Source organism: Loxodonta africana, chromosome 18, assembly GCF_030014295.1.
Source record: "Loxodonta africana isolate mLoxAfr1 chromosome 18, mLoxAfr1.hap2, whole genome shotgun sequence".
NCBI classification, from domain to species: domain Eukaryota; kingdom Metazoa; phylum Chordata; class Mammalia; order Proboscidea; family Elephantidae; genus Loxodonta; species Loxodonta africana.
This window is the reverse complement of record NC_087359.1, coordinates 66,211,179-66,229,619: the sequence shown is the minus strand read 5'-3', so window position 1 is coordinate 66,229,619 and position 18,441 is coordinate 66,211,179. Positions and strand designations below refer to the sequence as shown.

At 52.4% G+C, this 18,441-nt stretch overlaps 1 protein-coding gene and 1 long non-coding RNA gene across 9 annotated transcripts in view; one reads left to right on the top strand and one right to left on the bottom strand.

Moving 5' to 3' along the window:
• Window positions 1–6,821: 6,821 nt before the first annotated feature.
• Window positions 6,822–17,210, bottom strand: LOC111752507 (uncharacterized). Of its 4 annotated transcripts, none has more exons than XR_010318433.1 (4): window positions 16,536–17,210; window positions 14,519–14,582; window positions 10,519–10,609; window positions 6,822–10,347 (listed from the first exon to the last, which is right to left on the bottom strand). It is a non-coding gene; the product is annotated as an uncharacterized LOC111752507 (long non-coding RNA). The 4 variants fall into 4 exon arrangements; XR_010318432.1 differs by having other exon boundaries at window positions 16,477–17,209; XR_010318434.1 differs by lacking the exon at window positions 16,536–17,210 and having other exon boundaries at window positions 6,822–10,001; window positions 10,087–10,347; window positions 14,519–15,675.
• The window catches only part of ATP2A3 (ATPase sarcoplasmic/endoplasmic reticulum Ca2+ transporting 3), a 35,402-nt gene continuing 32,969 nt past the window's right edge, over window positions 16,009–18,441 (top strand). For all 5 annotated transcript variants that reach the window (XM_023556304.2, XM_010596513.3, XM_023556306.2 and 2 more), the window contains exon 1: window positions 16,009–16,141. In XM_023556304.2, coding sequence (XP_023412072.1) covers window positions 16,024–16,141 — 118 coding nt within the window. In that variant the 5' untranslated portion in view covers window positions 16,009–16,023. The remainder of the gene's footprint in view (window positions 16,142–18,441) is intronic.

Genomic DNA, 18,441 nt, shown 5'->3' with positions numbered 1-18,441 from the left:
ACTAATAACCTGGGGCAAGGAGCACAGCACTTTTTCCGTCATAGTATAGTGGTTAAGAGCCTGGGCTTTGGGACCACCAGGCCTGGGTTCAAATATCTGCTCTACCATGTAGCAATTGTGTGGCCTTTGCCTTATTGTGCAACCCTACGAAGTAAGGGCCTCACAGAATCTCCCCTAAAGGCTCCCTGTAAAGATGAAACAGTGCTGGGACTCTCTCAGTGCTTGTTAGTTGTTGCTATTTTATACCCTCAGATCCACCAGGGCAGTGAAGGCCCAAGGCAGATCCTTCTCCCTGTCCCACCCCCCTCACCCCCAGCAGCTATGATTTATCCCATGGCCTGGGCTGATTTGAGTATGGAAATGAGGGGGGTGTCTTCCGGGAATGAGAGGCAAATGAAAACTCAACTTGCAAATGTAGGCATTTTCATGGAAAGTGGTAGTCAGAGGCCAGAGGACAGGGCCCTACTGAAGGCCACCTCCCCTCCACTGTGGGAGGCTCCATGAGCGTGCCCAGCACCGGAGGCTCTGGGAGCCAACGCCCTCAGGAGACCTCACAGATTCCCTTGGTCTGTCTGCTGAGCCTGGGCTGGCTGGCTTTGCTGTAATTCATGGCCTCAGAGAGGGATCCAGAGAGGCATAGGACATGTCAAGGTCACCTGCAGGGCTGGCTTCAGGGCAGAGGGCCCCACCCATGCATCTGCCCAGGGCCTGGCCCCGGCCCGGCGTCAGGTGTCCTGGGCACAGAGCCCAGCTCTGCCACGCTGGGGGATCTGAGTGCCTGTGCCAACTTTCCCAACCTCGCTGGGCTCCCGGGCCCCACCTGGAGATCTGGAAGGGACCCAGAGTTCTGAGGGCTGACCTGGCCTGGGCTTTGTGCCACAATGACAGGATATCCCCGGGGAGCTGGGCTGGGTGCCCATGCAGGGAATACCGGGGAGGAGACCTGGCTCTGCTGGGCCTGAAGACCTGAAAGGGCACTGAGGAGGGAAAGTCAGAACAGCTGGGCCCTGAGGGGGTAAAGAATAGGCCAGGGTTGTTATGGAAACCATGGCTATGGGCAGTGGGGGACAAAAATAGAGACCTGAGTTTTTCCTCTGTCCCCAACCTGGGAGCCAAGGGTAAGGCCCGGGTTGCCAGCAAATTGTCCTGATTTTGCTTCCGGGTGGGCAGTGTGAACAAGCTCCTACCAGAACGCTGTGAACTCCAAACACCTTTCTGACTCACCGTCCCCACTCCCCGCAACCTGCATAGAGACCCTGGGTCAGAGGGGAGAGGGCTTTCTTAGATTCCCATGGCCAAGGTACTGCCCAGGAGGGCCCAGCCTTGCTTGTCTTGGCCAATGGCCCTAGCCCAGCCACAGGCCTAGAGCACCCTCTGGGTGGGGCTGAAACCGAAGCCCCCACTGTCTGAGTGTGAGACTCAGAGATTGACGGGAGACAAGCCTGTCCTCAGGTGCCCCCAGGCCATATGCTTCTTCCCCATACTGGGGAGGAAGTCTCAGCTCTCAAATTCCTTTTCGAGTTGTGCTGTTGGCTTACAAGCTTGGTTGGGTGTAACAATTTAGAAGGCAAATAGGGGTTTTATGTTTTATCTTCTTAAAACTCACTAAGGGCTGAGGCCCTGCAGCTGACTGGTCAGGTGAGGGCTGAACCTGACTGGCATTCCCTTCTTGCCAGGCAGGGCCCCTGGCCACAGTGGCCAAGGTGTGATAGGTACAGTCGAAGACTAGCAAAGAGACCATGCATTTGTGCTAGGCATGTGGCAGAGAAAGTAGCATTGAGCTAGGAGGGAACTCAACCCACTGTCTGACCCTGGGCAAGTTCCAGCCTTTCTCTGAGCCCTAAGCTCTTGTCCATACAATGAGGGTGCTGACTCTGATGTATCCCATGGCAAGCGTGGCGCAAGCTCAGGAGGTGAATATACTCATTCTTTCACTTTCCAGTACTTGCACTGCATTTTCTTGTCTTATTGCATTGGCTAGAACTTTGCTCAATTACTCAATGTCTCTGAGAGTCTAGTATGTGCTGGAGGCACCGATAATGCAATGGTGAGTGTTATAGACAGTTTCTGTCTCAGAAGGCACCCACCCAGTCTAGAGGACAACTTTATAATGACCTTCTTGCACTGGGCTGCCCTCTAGAGGCCCCGCAATGATCAGATACAGCTTCTGTCCTGGCGGTGGGGGGCCACATAGCCTGGATGCTGCAGGTGAGAATTCAAGGCAAACAGGAGGAGCACACAAATGCTGGGACGCACAGGGGCACGTGGTCACTGGCTCCTGAGAGGTCAAGGAGGACTTCTTGGAGAAGGCAGCATTTGAGCCTAGCATTGAAGTATGAGAGTGTAAACATGTACAGATGAGAAGGAGTTTCCTAGCACAGGGAACAGCATGGGCAAAGGCAGGGAGGGAGTAAATCTTGGACCAACATGGAGAAGACAGACCAGCGTGACTGGCATTAAAGGGGCTGAGGGGGCAGGGGCACAAGATGAAGCTGGCAAAGTGACTGTAAAGGACAAACCAAAGAGCTGATCTAATTGGTTAGACTACGGGGAGCCATGGAAGGCACCTGAGCAGGAGAGGAGCAGCATAGCTGCTTTAGGAAAACTCTGGTAGCAGCAGCAAGAGGGCGCGGGGCTAGAAGGAGCAGATCCACCCTCACATGACATGCTCCCCCCTCCCTGAGGTCCCAGGGGTGTCTCTGTGCACCACTGGGAGGGAGAGGACAACTTCCTGTCTTCGGCCTGGTTGGGGAGATAAGGGGGTGAGGACAGGAAGTTGCCTCATTGCCTCAAGGAGCTGAGGAGTGAGCAGCCGGGCCCATGGCCCTCACCCCACTCTGTGTGGGGACACCCCTGTAGAGGTGGATGCCAGGGGAACAGGACAAGTCCTTTCATGCCAAAATGCAGTGGTCCAGGTATCCTGGGCTGGCTGAAGGCCCTTGGTGCCTCCTTTTACTGCTGAAGACAAAGTCTCACTTCCCTGGGTCCCAGAATGCTATTTCTTTGACCAGGGTGCCAGTGTGGGCTCCACTCCCAGGGAGAGACCCACAAGTCTCCTGAATTTAACTCAATCATTCAACAAACACCCTCCCTGGGAACAGAGATGAGTCAGACCGGGTGCTATCTTCAAGGTGTCCACCAGACCAGACGATGGGCACCCAGGGTGCTATGTTCTTGATAGATGTCTTAGCTATCTAGTGCTGCTATAAGAGAAATACCACAAGTGGGTGGCTTTAAAAACAGAAATTTGTTTTCTCACAGTTTAGGAGGCTAGAAGTCCAAATTCAGGATGCTGGCTCTAGGGGAAGGCTTTCTCTCTCTGTCGGCTCAGAGGAAGGTCCTTGTCTCTTTGAGCTTCTGCTCCTGGGCAATCTTCATGTGGCTTGGCATCTCTCTTTCCTCATCTCTACTTACTCACTTGCTTGTTTAATCTCTTTTATATCTCAAAAGAAATTGATTCAAGAGCCACCCTACACTAATCCTGCCTCATTAACATAAAAAAGACTGCCCATTCCCAAATGGGATTACAATCACAGGCATAGAGGTTAGAATTTACAACACATATTTTTGGGGGACACAATTCAACCTATAACATTCCACCCTTTGCCCCCTAAAATTCATATCCTTGCCACATACAATATACATTCACCCCATCATATCATCCCAAAAGTCTTAAATCAACTCCAGGTCCAAAATCTCGACTTCTGAATCATCTAAATCAAATATGGGTGAGACTTTAGGCGTGTCCCATCCTGGTGCAAAATTCCTCTTCATCTGTGAACCTGTGAAATCTAGACTACAAATTATATGCTTCCAAAGTACGATGGTGGAACAGACACAAGGTAGATATTTCCATTATAAATGGGAGAAATTGGAGGGAAAGAAGGGATAGTGGGCACCAAACAAGTTCAAAACCCAGCAGAGAAAATTACATTAGCTCTCAAAGATCGAAAATAATCCTCTCTTTTCTGAGATCATCCAGGCAATAGCCCTGCCCTCCAGACTCTGGGTGTTGGCCACGCCCTCTAGATTCTGGGTGGAGTCTTGGGCTTCATCTCCGCCTTCCAGGCCCACTGGGATGGCAACTCTGCTCCCTTGGCTTTGGGTGCCCCCATTCTCCTGGTCCATTTCAGTGGCAACACTACCTTTTTGGCTCTGGCAGGCCCCATTCTTCTGCCCCCTTGGCATGGCAGCCCTACCCCCTCAGCTTTGGGCAGCAGCCCCATCCTCTTGGCCAAACTGAATGGCAGTTCCACACTTTGGAACCAAGTTGGTGAAGATTCAACTCTTTGAAACCTAGGAGGCCATGGCTCTACCCTTGGAGACCCCAGAGGGTGTGGCCCCACCCTTTGAGACCAAGGCAGCTCTGCTTCCCCTGCTCCTTCCAACAGTTCTGCTGATCTCCAAGCTGTTCTAGCGATGGTTCTTTTCTTGGAGGACAACAGGTGGAGCTCCTTTGGCTTGTTTCCTGACTATAGAATTCCAAGAGGCACACAGCATTCTTTCCCTGTCCCTTTCAGTCTAAGCTGATGGGTTTTCTGCTGTGGGGAGTTGGTTATATCCATTAGTCACAGGCTTAATCTCTTTAACAAAAGATTGTGTAGCCATGTCCTTGGTGAACATTCTGGGACATGTGTCCTTAGTTTGTACAACAGAATTTCCCAAATTTTTAAGTTCTGTTTTCATTTTGCACAGTTCATTTTTAAGTCCACCTTTTTCCCCTCATATTTTACAATAAGCAGCAAGGAGAAACCACGTGGCCCCTTTAAGATCTGGCTTAGAAATCTCTTCAGCCAGATATTCAAGTTCATCACTTACAAGCTCTATCTTCCGCCAAACATTTGAACATAATTCAGACAAGTTCTTTGCCACTGCATAAAAAGCATCGCCCCTCCTCCATTGTCCATCACATGTTCATCACTTTCTTTTAAAGTCTCACCAGAAGCACATTAAAATCTACACTTCTAGCAACACTCTGTTGCTGGTGCCATATGTAATCTCTAAGACGATAAAGACTTTTTCTATAGCTCTCCTCACTTCCTTCTGAGCCCTCACCAGAATTACCTTCAACGTTCATAATTCTATCAACAGTATCTTCAAGGCAATCAATCCAGGCTTTTACTATTAAACCAAATCCAAACCCATTGCCAATGAGTCAATTCTGACTCATAGCCACCCTGTAAGGCAGGTTAGGACTGCCCCGTAGGGTTTCCAAAGAGTGGCTGGTGGATTTGAACTGCTGACCTTTTGGTTAACAGCCGAGCTCTTAACCACTGCGCCACCAGGGCTTTTCCAATAAAAAAAAAAAAAAATTTTTTTTTTTTTTTTTACTATTACACACCTTAAAACTCTTCCAGCCTCTACCCATTACCCAATTCCAAAACCACTTCCACGTTAGGTGTCTGTTAGAGTAGCACCCAACTCTTCCGGTACCAATTCTGTCTTTAGTTATCTAGTGCTGCTATAACAGAAATACTACAAGTGGGTGCCTTTAACAAACAGAAATTTATTTTCTCACAGTTTAGGAGACTAGAAGTCCGAATTCAGGGTGCTGGCTCTAGGGGAAGGCTTCTTCTCTGTCAGCTCCATAGGAAGGTCCTTGTCTCTTCTGAGCTTCTGTTCCTGGACAATTTTCATGTGCTTGACATCTCTTTTTCCCTGTCTCTGCTTCTTAGCTTGATTGTTTCATCTCTTTTATGTCTCCAAAGAGATTGACTCAAGACACACCCTACACTAATCCTGCCTCATTAGCATAACAAAGACAACCCATTCCCCAGTGGGATTATAACCACAGGCGGGGAGGTTAGGATTTACAACACATATTTTGGGGGGATACAGTTCAATTCATAACAGTGGGGGTCACAGGGACTGTGGAAGCCCTGAAGGCCTCAGGGATTAGGACTGGTTTCCAGGCCTTTAAGGACAAGTAGGAATTAGCCAGCTGAAAGATGGAAGGGTGTTCCAGGCAGAGGGAACAGCATGAGCAAAGATCCAGAAGCAAGAAACTTCCCATATTTGTAGGGAACTAGATGTGGCCCCAGCATAGCCACCGTGGGCAGCAGGAAGTGGTGAGCCCAGGGTAGGGACCAGGAGAAGAGAGCCTCAGGCTGAATGATGGGAGGAGGAAACTTGTCATCCCCTGAGGGGCAGGCTGAGAGGCAGTGAGAGGGTGGGGGCTGTCCTCCCTGGGAAGACCCCCTCCTGGAGCACATGGAGAGATGGAGGAGCAGGGTGTGAGGGCGGCACCAGGCCAGGGTGGGGTCAGGCCCAGCAGGAATGGTGATGATGCATCTGAGACCTGCCCAGGGGTCTCCAAGACAGAAACACCAGTGAAGAACTGAGAGAGGGGAGGGTGGTAACAGACAGGAGAGGCTCCCATTCTGACAGTTGAGAGCAAAGGTCATCCTGAGCCTTTCTTGGCCCCACCTCTAAGGGAAGTTGTTGGGTGGGGATATGCAGGGGACTCGGGAACCAGTGCTCAGCAGCAGGGTCTTAGATATCCTGGGTCCAGATACTCTGGGAGGAGGAAGATGAGGTCCCCCAAGAGTCCCCAAAGTTATTTGCATTTCAAATCAAGCCATTTTCAAACCAAAATGGAGCAGTGGCAGCTGGCCCCTCTGCTCAGGAGGACAGCCACTCCCACTGGGGGCCCGGACTGACGGACAGACACAGACGGGAGGCTGAGGCACAGAGACAGTCAGGCACCTCCAAGGTCTCACAAGCAAGGTGGCTTTGCACTGGGTGTTCCCTTGCTGCTCCTTTAAGTTTCAGCAGGAGTGTCATTTCCTCCAGAGGCCTCCCCAGATCTCCCTGACTGGGAAAAATCCGACCCCCCCACAAATTCTCAGGGCACCACTGGCCATATTGCAATTCGTTTTGATGTGTGGTTATTTGAGATTAACGGCTTTCTTTCTTCTCAGGTCAAAGCTCCAGGAACCATCTCTCCAGGGCCTGGCACTTTGCTTTACATACGGTGTGTCCTTTACAAATATTTTTGAATGAATGAACGAACAAACCGGAGGCAACAAGAGGTCAGAACCCTGGCCTCCTGCCTCCAGCCTTCCCGGAGTCCGGCCCAGCACCTGCCCCGTGAACAACGGCTCAAACTCCTACTTCCACTGCCTTGGAGGAAGACCCATCCCCAGGGCAGGCGTGGAGCCCTGAGAGGTCAGGTTGCCTTAGGAACTAGGAACATTCCTTGGCCTTCAAGCAGACTGGCCTGGCCCTGGCCTTGGTCCAGCAGCTGAGCACTGAGGGAAGCTAACACGTGACAACCAGGACCCTTCTGCTGGGGGCTCCATTCAAAGCTCTGCCTCAACCTCCTTCACTGTATGTCCCTGTTTGAAGCTCTTCCTCACTCTGGGCCTCAGTTTCCCCTTGTGCGTGATAAGGAGGTAGACCTCGGTCTCTGGGTTTCCCGGGGGACCTATTCAGAGCCAGTTATACGAGGGGAGGGAAGAGAGTGAATACGTAGGGTTGGGATAGCCAAGTAAATGCGCTTCCAAGGTAGAGAGAAATTTTAAGGAGAGGACCCGGAAGAGCAATCTAAGGTAAGGGAATAGTCTGAGCTAAGGGGTGAACCTAGGCCGTACAAGGCTGTTTTTTTTTTTTGCCTACATATGAGTAGAGGCCCAGTGATAAAGGGCTTCGATTAATGGGTTGACGAATATGGACTTTATCCTGTAGGCGGAGTCCCTGGGTGGTGCAAATGTGCTCAGCTGCTAACCAAAAAGCTGGAGGTTCAAGTCCGCCCAGGGGAGCCTCAGAAGAAAGGCCTGGTGATTTATTTCTGAAAAAATCAGCCACTGAAAACTCTGTGGAGCACAGTTCTACTCTGACACGCATGACATCAGAGTCGACCTGACGGCAACCGGTTTTTTAATAGGTAGCTGAAGAAGATTCTTGAGCAGAGACAAGAAGTAACGAAACTAACATCTCAGTGAGAGAATCTTTTTTGTCTATAAATAAAGTTTTATTGGCACTTTGCCATGTTCATTTACCTATGATCTATAGTAGTTTTTCTTTAATTTTATTTTGTTGTTGAGAATATACACAGTGAGAGAATCTTGATACACCAGGGGTAAGGCTGGAGGCAGGGAGGCCAGGAAGGAGGCTGTTGGTATGGTGCAGCTTGACAGAGAAGATGGGGCCTGAGCTCGGGCACTGACAATGGGGTAGTGGGTGGAGGGGGAGAATGGAGCTTGTGAGAGGATATCCTCCCTTGCCCAATCAAAATTCATGGCCCTTATGATTTGGGAGGGGATCCCCAACAGGCAGGCTGATGGAGTGCTTAGGAGCCTGGGCTCTGGAGTCATATAGGCCTGGGTTTGAATCCCGACCAGGGGACCTTGGGCAAGTCAATTAGGTTCTCTGAGCCTCTCCGAGCCTTTCTTCATCAGTAAAGTGGGAGCAGGGCCAGCTGCATAATTAGTGGAACCCAGTGCAAAATGAAAATATGGGGCCCTGTTCAGAAAGGAGGGGAAAAAAAGAGCTGTAAAAGGTATTAAAATAGAGAGCTTTTTCTTTTCTTCTGAGATCTCTTTCTTGACTTGACATGGGTTACGTTTTTGTTTTGCTTTGCTTTTGCTGTTAAATGTTCTAAAAAAAGAAAAATTAAAATTTTAAATTATTAGCATGGATTTTACCATTCATCTTTATATTACGCAATGCCAGTCTCTTAAATGAGAAATTAAGGGCATTTACTCATATGCAGAACCACTGAAATTACACAACTGGTATGTCATAGTTTGTCCGTCCATGTGTATTTTGTTCTCACCGGGATGGTGGAACTGCTGCACAACACTAACTCAACTGGTTTTATTTCACTTATTGATACTCCTACATTCTACCAACACTCTCTGCCTTCAGCTGACTGATAGTAAGGAAGAGCTTCTATGTTCTCACTTTCAGTGTAAGTGGTGAGCTTGTACAGGAAGATAATATGAGTAAGGAGTCCCTGGGTGGAGCAAGCAGTTAATACACTCGACTGCTAAACAAAAGGGTAAAGGTTCGAGTCCACCCAGAGGTGCCTCAGAACAAAGACCTGGAATCTACTTCTGAAAAATCAGTCACTGAAAACCCTATGGAGCAGAGTTCTACTCTGGTACACGTGGGGTCACCATGAGTCAGAATTGACTCAACAGCAATCGATTCACACGAGTAAGAAAGGCTATGGTAGGGCTCCTTGGTCCTTTGTGCTTCTTAGAATGAGACTGTCTTCTTTCTGGCCTCTCAGGGCTATCAGCACCCCCACTTAGCTGTAGAGGTAAAAGGCTTGCCTTGTACTCGATTTGAGTCTAACGGAATTCCCATGCTTCCTGGGTCTAGGAATTCTGTGTTCATGCAGTGTGATAGTTGAAGTTATGTGTCAACTTGGCTGAGCCATGATTCTCAGTGGTTTGGCAGTTATGCAATGATGTAGTCATCCCCCATGATGCGATCAGTCAATCAGTTAGTTGTAAAATAAGCTTCCTCCAGGGTGTGGCCTGCATCCAATATATATAGATGGACGTTCTGGAAAAGCCCGCTTGCTTGCTCTGAATCCTATATCCAGCTCATCATCTGACCTCTGGTTCTTGGGACTTAAGCTAGCAGCCTGCTGTCTTACCGGCTGATCTTGGGTTCGTCAGCCCCTGCAGCTACGAGTCAGAAGAAGCCTCCAGCCTGACGCCTGACCCACAGACTTGGGACTTGCCAGCCTCTACAACCATGTGAACCATTTCCTCAAGATAAATCTCTCCCTCTCTAAGCTTCACTGGTTTTGCTTCTCTAGAGAACTCCGCCTAAGACATGGGGCATCATGAACACTCTCTGTGAATGGGATCACAGCATACTGCACGTGTCTCCTCTGGTTACACACATGTTCCAACATTCCATCAGATTTCACTTACAAAGCACATGTTCCAAGATAGAATTAAGAATCTTAAGATAGCAACAGCAGAACATTAAACCAAGCGCAGGCCCTGTGTGGCTCCCCAGGTTCCGTGCCAATGAAAGCAGCCCTGAATGGGGATAATAACAATGTTTAACCCAGTGCTGTTGCGAGCATGAAATGAGATAATGCATGAAAAGAGCTTAGCACAGGACCTGACAAATGGTGTATGCTCAGTTTGGGTGGCTCGAATCACAGATACTTTCCTGCATGGCTTGGCCGCTTCTCCTGCTAGGAAGGCCATTGGTCTAGGCCCCAGGAGGGACAGAGCTTCCCTGGGCATGCCTGAGACAAGGCTCATGCCAGCTCAAGGAGCTCTAGGACAAGGCCCAGACATCTAGAAGATCTTCCTCTCTTGCACCATGCTCTCGTCTTTCCTCTCTGCTCCTTCTTAATCTCCACTGGAAGGTTGTCTCCTAATTCCCATAATATTAAGAATAATATCAGAAACCATTTACTGAGCACACACTACTTCCAGACACTACGCTTTACCAGCACCCATCAGTTAGTCCCCACAACAGCTATTTAAGCCCCAGCCCTTTCATCTCCAATGGCAAAAACCCTACTGAAAAAAGTTACTGACTCACCTTACTGAAAAGATCAGGGATGGGCTGATCCATGGGTGGGTCCATGGGCCGTTAAGATGACATCAGAAGTCTGCCTCTCTCCATTTCTCTGCTTTTTTTTAACCAATATAAAAAAAAAATATTTCATTTTATTGTTGTTGTTGTTGAGGATATACACAGCAAAACATACACCAATTCAAGTTTTCACATGTACAATTCAGTGACATTGATCACCTTCTTCAAGTTGTACAACCATTTTCATCCTCCTTTTCTGAGTTGTTCCTCCCCCGTTAACATAAACTCATTGCCTCCCCAAGGTTCCTATCTAATCTTTCCAGTTGCTTTTGTTAATCTTATCCCATATAGATAGATCTTAAAAGAGGATAATGGTCAAGGCCGATGTTCTTCATTAGTTAAGCTAAACTACTGTTTGGTTTTAACAAGACTTAAGGGACTATTTTTGGTTTAAATTTTAAAGGTTTTCTTAGGGCAATAGTTTCGGGGGTTCATCCAGCCTCCGTGGCCCCAGAAAGTCTGGATTCCATGAGAATTTAAAATTCTGTTCTGCATTTTCCCCCTTTTGATCAGTATTCTTCTATAGAATCTTTGATCAAAGTGTTTAGTAATGGTAGCTGGGCACCATACAGTTCTGGTCTCATGGCAAAAGAGGCAGCTGTTCATGGAGGCAGTTAGCTGTACACTCCGTTTCTTCTTCCTATTTCTGACTCTCCTTCCTCTGTTGCTCCAGGTGTCTCTGCTTCTTTTTGTGGTGGCTCCACTGGCAGTCAAATTCTACCCTCACGGTGGCAGGATGGCTGCCAGCAGTGACAACCTTACGTCCCACTAGCTTAGCCACCATTTTACCGATAGAATAAGAATATTTTCCCCAAGAGTCTAACAAAGTCTTAGCTGATGGCTCTGGTTTGCAGACATGGGTCACATACTTATTCTGAACCAATCAGTCTCTGTGGCCAGCGAGTTGCAAGAACCTCATTGGCTAGACAGAGTCATAGGCCTGTCCCTAGATCTAGGGGTTGGGATCAGCTCTATGGGAACCACAGGGACTGGGGGACGGGCAAGGAAGATTTCCCAAAAGAAAACCAGAGGAAAGTGGGATGGATGCTGGGTATGCCATCAGCCTCATCAACCCTGGGAAAGGGCTTTTTTATCTTCGTATATAGTGGAGACTGTCTAGCATTTACCAAACCTGTGAGCACAGTTAGACTACATTTCCCAGCTTCCCTTGCAGTTAAGTGTAGCCATGTGACTGAATTCTAGCCAGTGAGAGGAAATGATGTGATCCTTCAAGGCCTGGCCCCTTAAAACCGCCTATGTGCCGTTCTCCCTTCTCCATGCCCCTTCTCCTTCCACTGGCTTAATACAGACAAGTGTGGCGGCCTTAGAGCCATGTTGAAGATGGCAGACCCTCAAAACAGAAGGAGCCTGGGTCTTGGAGCCACCACCTCACCAAGCACAACACCTGCTGCTTCAGACTTCATATGATTGAGAAACAATTCTATCATATGTACACATTTTTCGGTGGCTTTGTTATAACTGTTAGCTTACCCTAACTATTACAGATGAGTAAAGTGAAGCTTAGAGGGGTGACATGACTTAGCTGTAAGAGGCAGAGCCCATATTCTAAACCAGGCCTGATTCTTTCTAGTCACACCCCTCTGGCTGCAAAAAACAGAAGCTTGCTCAAACTGTAACAACAACAACAAAAGGGCAGGAAATCATGCCCCATGGAATCCTGGGAAAGCCAAGAGCATAAGCACAGTAGAGCCTCTAAGGAATTTTGGTGCCATCAAGCAGCCCCCCAGCCCCCCCATCACATGGTTGTTATTGTTAGTTGCTGTTGAGTCAATTCCAACTCATAGTGACCCCATGTGCGCAGAGTAGGACTGCTCCATAGGGTTTTCAAGGCTGTGACCTTTTGGAAGCAGATGATCAGACCTGTCCTCTGAGGCACCTCTGGGTGGGTTTGAATCACCAACCTTCCGGTTAGTAGTCGAGCACTTGACCATTTGCACCAGCCGGGGACCACATGGTCTCTTGCCTCAACTTCTTACTGCATATGGGCTCAGTTTTATCTCTGCTCTCCCGCTGCTCTATGTGAGATGATGTTAACTCTTGCCCTTTAACTCTGACTCAGTCACTCACTGCCCTCTGGATACAATCTCTAGCTCAGAGCTTAAACTCTCAAGAAAGAGTCTGATGGGCTCAGGTCACCTGCCTATAGCTGAGCTACTTTTGGGTCAGGGCCCTCGCCCGTCCACTCTGCTGGTGTGGTGGGCGTTATTTGGGCAGTTCAGGCTGCCCCCCAGGTATCCCTCTCTAGCTGCTCTTAGACACCTCCACCTGGAGTCCCCAGAGGAGTAGCAAGGGGCGGGGGCATAGGGGAACACTTGGCTGCAGTCCAAGGGGGCTCCAGAGGAGGCGCAGAAAGACCTCCTGAGGTGCCACAAATACGAAAGGTGCCTGACCGAGGCAGCTGGACAAGAGGGGGGAAGGCATTTCTGCTGATCCCTGGCCACTAACAATGTCTATTCATCTTGAAATGGGGGCGGGGGGTGCGCAACTTAGAGATTGCCCCTGGTGTCGTTACCCTCCCTACACCTCTGTCCTCAGACCCCTCGCACCCTACTTGCTCCCAAACGCACTTCTTCAGTCCCCTCCCCAAGGCCACCTGCTGCCTCCCCTCAGGGCTGAACCTCTCCCCAACCCAGCTGCAGAAGCCAGAAATTCAGGTGGGAGTCAGCTGTGACTCTCCACTCTCCCAGTCTTCCCTGAAGCAAATCCATTACAGGGCCTGTCCATTGCAGCCCCACTCTGCCCCCAGACCTCCTGGTTTTCCTTCATGACCACTGTGGGGTCCTTCCAGCCTTAGCGCTCCCTTCAATCCCTTCCCCACACCAGCTTTCAGGAAGAGCTTTTCTAGAAAACCCAGGCCTACAGGAGCAGGGGAGGTTCTCAGTGTCCTAGCCCCGCCCCTCTGGTCTACCCTCCTGCTCCTCACACTGTGCTCCTTATGATCCAGCCATGTTGGGGGACACGTTGCTGAGGTTTCTCACTTTCAACTCAGGCTGGTTTTTCTGCCCGCAACATCCTCTTCTCCCGGTGGCAAATCCTTCCAGGGAAGACCTACCTTTCCCCCCTGTCCCACCCTGGCTCCCTCAGGTAAGGTGGGTAGGCATGCCCCCGCCAGGGAGCTAGTAAATTCTGCCACCATCTGTCCTGTGGGGGTGTTGGGAGGAGCTGGGACTAGGCACCAGGCATGGAGCTCTTGGAACACAGTAGCTGGAAGGTGGGAAGATAGACATGCCCTTTGGACAGCCTGCCTGTGACCATGTCGCCCTGGCCACCAGCTGTTTGTCTATCCAGGTGCAGACAAAGAACATAATAGGGGCAGACAAGCAACTGGGCAGGTATTGGAATATGAGACGACTGTGTGTTTCTGTGGTAGCTTGGGGGGGTGCCCAAGAGCTGTGATGGGGGCAGCTAAGCAGGTGGGCATGCCGACAGGTACGTGAGCCTGTCAGGGTGGGGGCCACAGTTGATGGCAGCTGTTTGCCTTGTCTGTGGTAGTTTGGAGGCAGGGTGGGGTGGGCCGGAGAAAGAGAACATGGACGAGGCTGCCCAAGCAAACAGGCAGGACTTCTGGCCCTACCTTCTAGCAAATACCGGCTCACAGCTGAGGGTGGAGTGAAGTTGGAGAGGCCTTGGGTTAAGGTCCTTGGGGCTGGCAGAGAGGGAGCCAAACCCGAAGATGAGTGTATGGGGGGGATAGGGTTGGGGTGCTGCTACTTGAATGCCTAGGGCTCCATGTCTCTGGGAGGGAGGTATCTGGTGGACAGCTGTAGGGCTTTGACTCTGTCTTGTCCTGGCTAACCTCTCTGTCCTGGCAACTTAGGGATACAGGTGGGGCTACCTTTGTGGACTGTAGCAGTGGGGAAGAATAGCACAGGGGGGAAATGCCATGCTGGCAGGAGCCCCAGCCAGGAAACCAGCATCTCCTTACCTCTACTCCAGCACTCCAACAGGCTTAGAGACCCAGTTGATGCCCAGGAGTCAGTCTAGACGACCTGTCAAAAGCAAAGGGCTGGACCGTGCTGTCTAGCCAGTCCTCACTGAGCATCTCTAGGCTCAGGGAGGCAACGAAAGGGGGAGACCAAGAAGGAGGGGCCCCACCTTGTGCTGGGAGGAAGAAATCTTTGGGAGGGGAAGGAGGGTGAGCATATGGTCTGGAAGCTGGGGCTTTCAGGAGGTGTGTGTGTGTAAGGCTTCCTGGTAGTGGAGGCACTGTAGGGTTTGGGGTTTGACCAGCCAGCTGATGTCTTCAATCCTGGAATCTAGGACTCTGTGTGGCCCAGGGGGTCCCCAGAGGCTGAAGCTCTGGACAGAGGCTAGCTTGGGTGTGAGGTGGGGAGGAGGCTGGGTGGTGAGCCTGGCGGGGTCTCTCCAGCTGGAGAGGGCCATGATCAGATTATTGTCTTTGTATCTCCTTTTAGCCTGGATCAGTGATTGATTCCTTCCCACAGCTTCCTTCCCAAAACCTTACTGCCCCTACTCCTGGCACCTGGCAGGCTGGAGCTCAGGGAGCCTGGGGGTTCTGTCCTTCTCCCTTCCTGGGGCCAGGGTCACGGGGGGGGGGGGGGGGGACAGGCCAGAGGCCCCCACCCATTCCCTCTGGCCACTCTAGGGAGCCCCGCCCCCGCCCTGGCAGTTACATTTCCTGCTGGGGTGAGGGCGGGAGTCGAAGGTAACAGACTGGTTTTCTGTAGTTTTTTTATACTAGCTCATTGTTGAAGGTTCTGGTTATAGGGGAATAGCCGCTCATCGCCGGATGCTTGGAAAAGAATAAAGAAACACAAACATCAAATGAAGAAAGCACCAAGAGTCTCCTCAGGAAGAGATGTGCTTATTCACAGGCTTCGGCGCTCCCTGGAGACCCAGGGTCACACATTGCAGAATTCGAGCTGAGGTGCCGGAAGCCCTTTTTTGAACACCTTCATTTTGTAACCTCCCCGGACCCAGCAGTGCACGTCCCGCGGGCAGGAGGGCTCAAGTGGCGGCGAATGTGGCAGTTTGGAAACCGGTGCTCTGCAGCCTGCACCAGCTGTCGGCCCTTGGGTGTCCCGGGACGGCCCCCAGAACCCTGCGGACAGACCCCGGACCCCTCTGGCCACGTGCCTCAGTCTCCCTCCGCGCTCCGCGCGCCCCCGCCGGCGGCCTCGGCGCTCCGGGGCGCAGCGGGGGCGGGGCGGCGGCGGGCTCGGAGGGCGGCCGGAAGGGGTGTGAGTGCGGGGGCGGGTCCCGCGCCGCCCCGCCCCGGGGAGGGAGCCCCGGGCGCAGCATCCTGGCGCGGGGCCGGGCGGCTGCCGCCACTGCCGTCGGGGAAGGTCCCAGCGCAGACATGGCCTCGCGCTGCGCCCGTCCGGGCCCGAGCCCCCGGCTCCCCCCGCTGTAGCCAGGCGCAGAGGCGGCCTCGACAGAGCCCACGGCGCTGACTGCCGGGCGGGCGGCATGGAGGCGGCGCACCTGCTCCCGGCCGCCGACGTGCTGCGCCGCTTTGCGGTGACCGCCGAGTGCGGCCTGAGCCCGGCGCAGGTGACCGACGCGCGGGAGCGCTACGGCCCCAACGGTGAGAGCGCGGGCCGGGCCGGGCGGCGGGGGCCGCGCGCTGCAGGCTCAGTTTCCCCCCTGCATAACGGCTGCAGGCAGACCTCTCCCCCCTAGCTCTCGGCCCCCGCGAGCGGGCAGGAAGCGAGGGCTCCGGAAACCTCTTAAGATGCTCTCGGGGCGCCCGGCGGGGCTGCGCGGCCACCTTCGCGGGCGGTGGGGGAGGGCTCGGGGTTGGGAGACCGGACGCCTGGCTCCCGGTCCCTGCTGCTTTACCTCCCGGCCCGGGGACCTGTGCGGTCCTTTCGAGCTTCCCGTCACCCCCGTGACCGTTCACCCCTGCAAACCTTAGCCTACCCTCCTCGCGGTCAGCCCTGGCCCCCCGCGCCGCGCTGCAAGCAGCCCGCATCACGCACGTGCAGACGCAGACGGAGACCGGCTGGCCTGGGCCCAGCCGGGGGACTTGCGGCCCAGCTTCCCAGCTGGCCCCGAGGGTCTTCACTGAGGGCTCAGTGAAACGCCCGACAAGGTGCAGCTTGTCAGCTGGCAGCCTGGGTGCCCCCACCCCCACCCCAGTCTTCCTCTTTCTGCTACCCAAGGCGGATGTGGCTAGCCGAATCGGTGGGGCCTTTGAACTGTTGAGGCTGGAGACCCACCTCCCTGAGGGTGGCAAGTTCAAGGCCTCCGAGAGAGTCGCCTGGGGAGACTTTTCCTGGCTGGGCGACCTGGAGTGGTGCTGGCCTCTCTCTGGGCAGGGGTGTGTGGAAGCTTCCAAGCTGTTTGCATGGGAGGGGTGTCATTTCTTTCTCCACCCTTGAAGGTCTGTGGGATTCTCGTTTTGTCAAAAGGCACAGCAACTGCCTCCAGGTCCAGGTGTGGCTTTGGCTCCGTTTGGTGGTCCTGTGAGGGTGGAAGATGTAGGGTTCCCTTCCCTTGTGTCTTCCAGGCAGAACATGCTACCCTCTTCACTCACCCCCACAGCACCAGGCAGAGTGTTGGGGGTCCAGAGAGAAAGCCCCCCCTCCATCCCCATTCGAAGTGCACCCTGGGCCTGTGTCCCCTGGACTCCCGGCCTCACCCTCCCACTTTCCCAGCCCAGCTTCCTCTTCCCCCCAAGGGAAAGGTGCTCTGGCCCGAGTGTCTCACTGCTCAGGGCTGGCTCAGAAATGACTAGGAGCTGTCGGAAGGGGAGCTTTGGGTTTCATATTGGTTTATGAAAACCACCTCTTATGTAAATATTATCTTTCTGGAGCAGAAATCCTTTTTCAAAAAAAATGAGTTGCTATATTTAGTTGAGCTGTGGGAGGAACTGGGGAGATAAATATTATTTAATATCCCCCATTAGTGACTTGGCAGGGATGGTGTCACTGCTGCAGGGGAGCAAGGCCTCTGCCCTGATCCTGGGGTGTGAGGGGCAGGGCAGGCAGGTCTGGGGTCCCACAGCCTCTTCTGGACCTGCCCTGGCCTCCAGCTTGGGTGTCCTGATTGCCAAAGGAAGCTGGAGACCCAGTCCATCTGCCCCCAGAGTGACACAGATTCCATCCTGTGTGACCGGGCCAAGACCCCTCTCCTCTCTGGTCCCCATGTCTTCATCAGTCCAGCAGGGGAGGGGAGGGAGCCCTTAGTCTCTCTCACTTCCTCACATATTGTTTTGTCTGAGTATTGGGACCTCGGGGTGCCCTGGCCACTGAGTATCTGTGCGGGGTGATAGGTAAGGATGTTGGAGTGGTGGATAGGTCCACGGAGATGTGGATGTACCTTAGAGGATGGGGCCGTTTCAGGGCTCCCCTGGTTCCCCTTTGCTTTGATAGTAGTAGTAATAAGAGCTAATGTGTATTGAGCACTTATTATGTGCTGGGCTTTTCATCGATTATCTCATTTCTTCCCCACAACAGTACTATGAGGTCAGGAGTGTTGTCGTCCCCATTTTGCAGAAGAGGTAACTGAGGCACTAAGAAATTAAATAACTTGTCCAAGGTCACTCAGTAAGTGGTGGAACTGGTCTGGGTACCTGGCCCTCTTTGGGCCTCAGTTTCCGTTCCTGTACAGGGAGGTGTTAAGTTCCACAGGCTCTGGGACTCTGATGTTGGTGACTGTGCAGGGGTTGGGGTTGGCTGGGCAGCAGCTATCCAGCTTTGACCCCAGTCTCTGCGGAGCCCCAGAGGGCTCTTCCCTCGGCTCAGGAAGCATTCCAGGCTCTGGAAATGACCGGGTGTGGTGAGGGGAGCCAGCTGCCCCTTCCTGCCTCACACTCTCTATGGCCTCGAAGGCCCAGCCTTGGTCTGAGAGGTGGGCATGGGGTGTCCTGCAGTTGCCACCAGC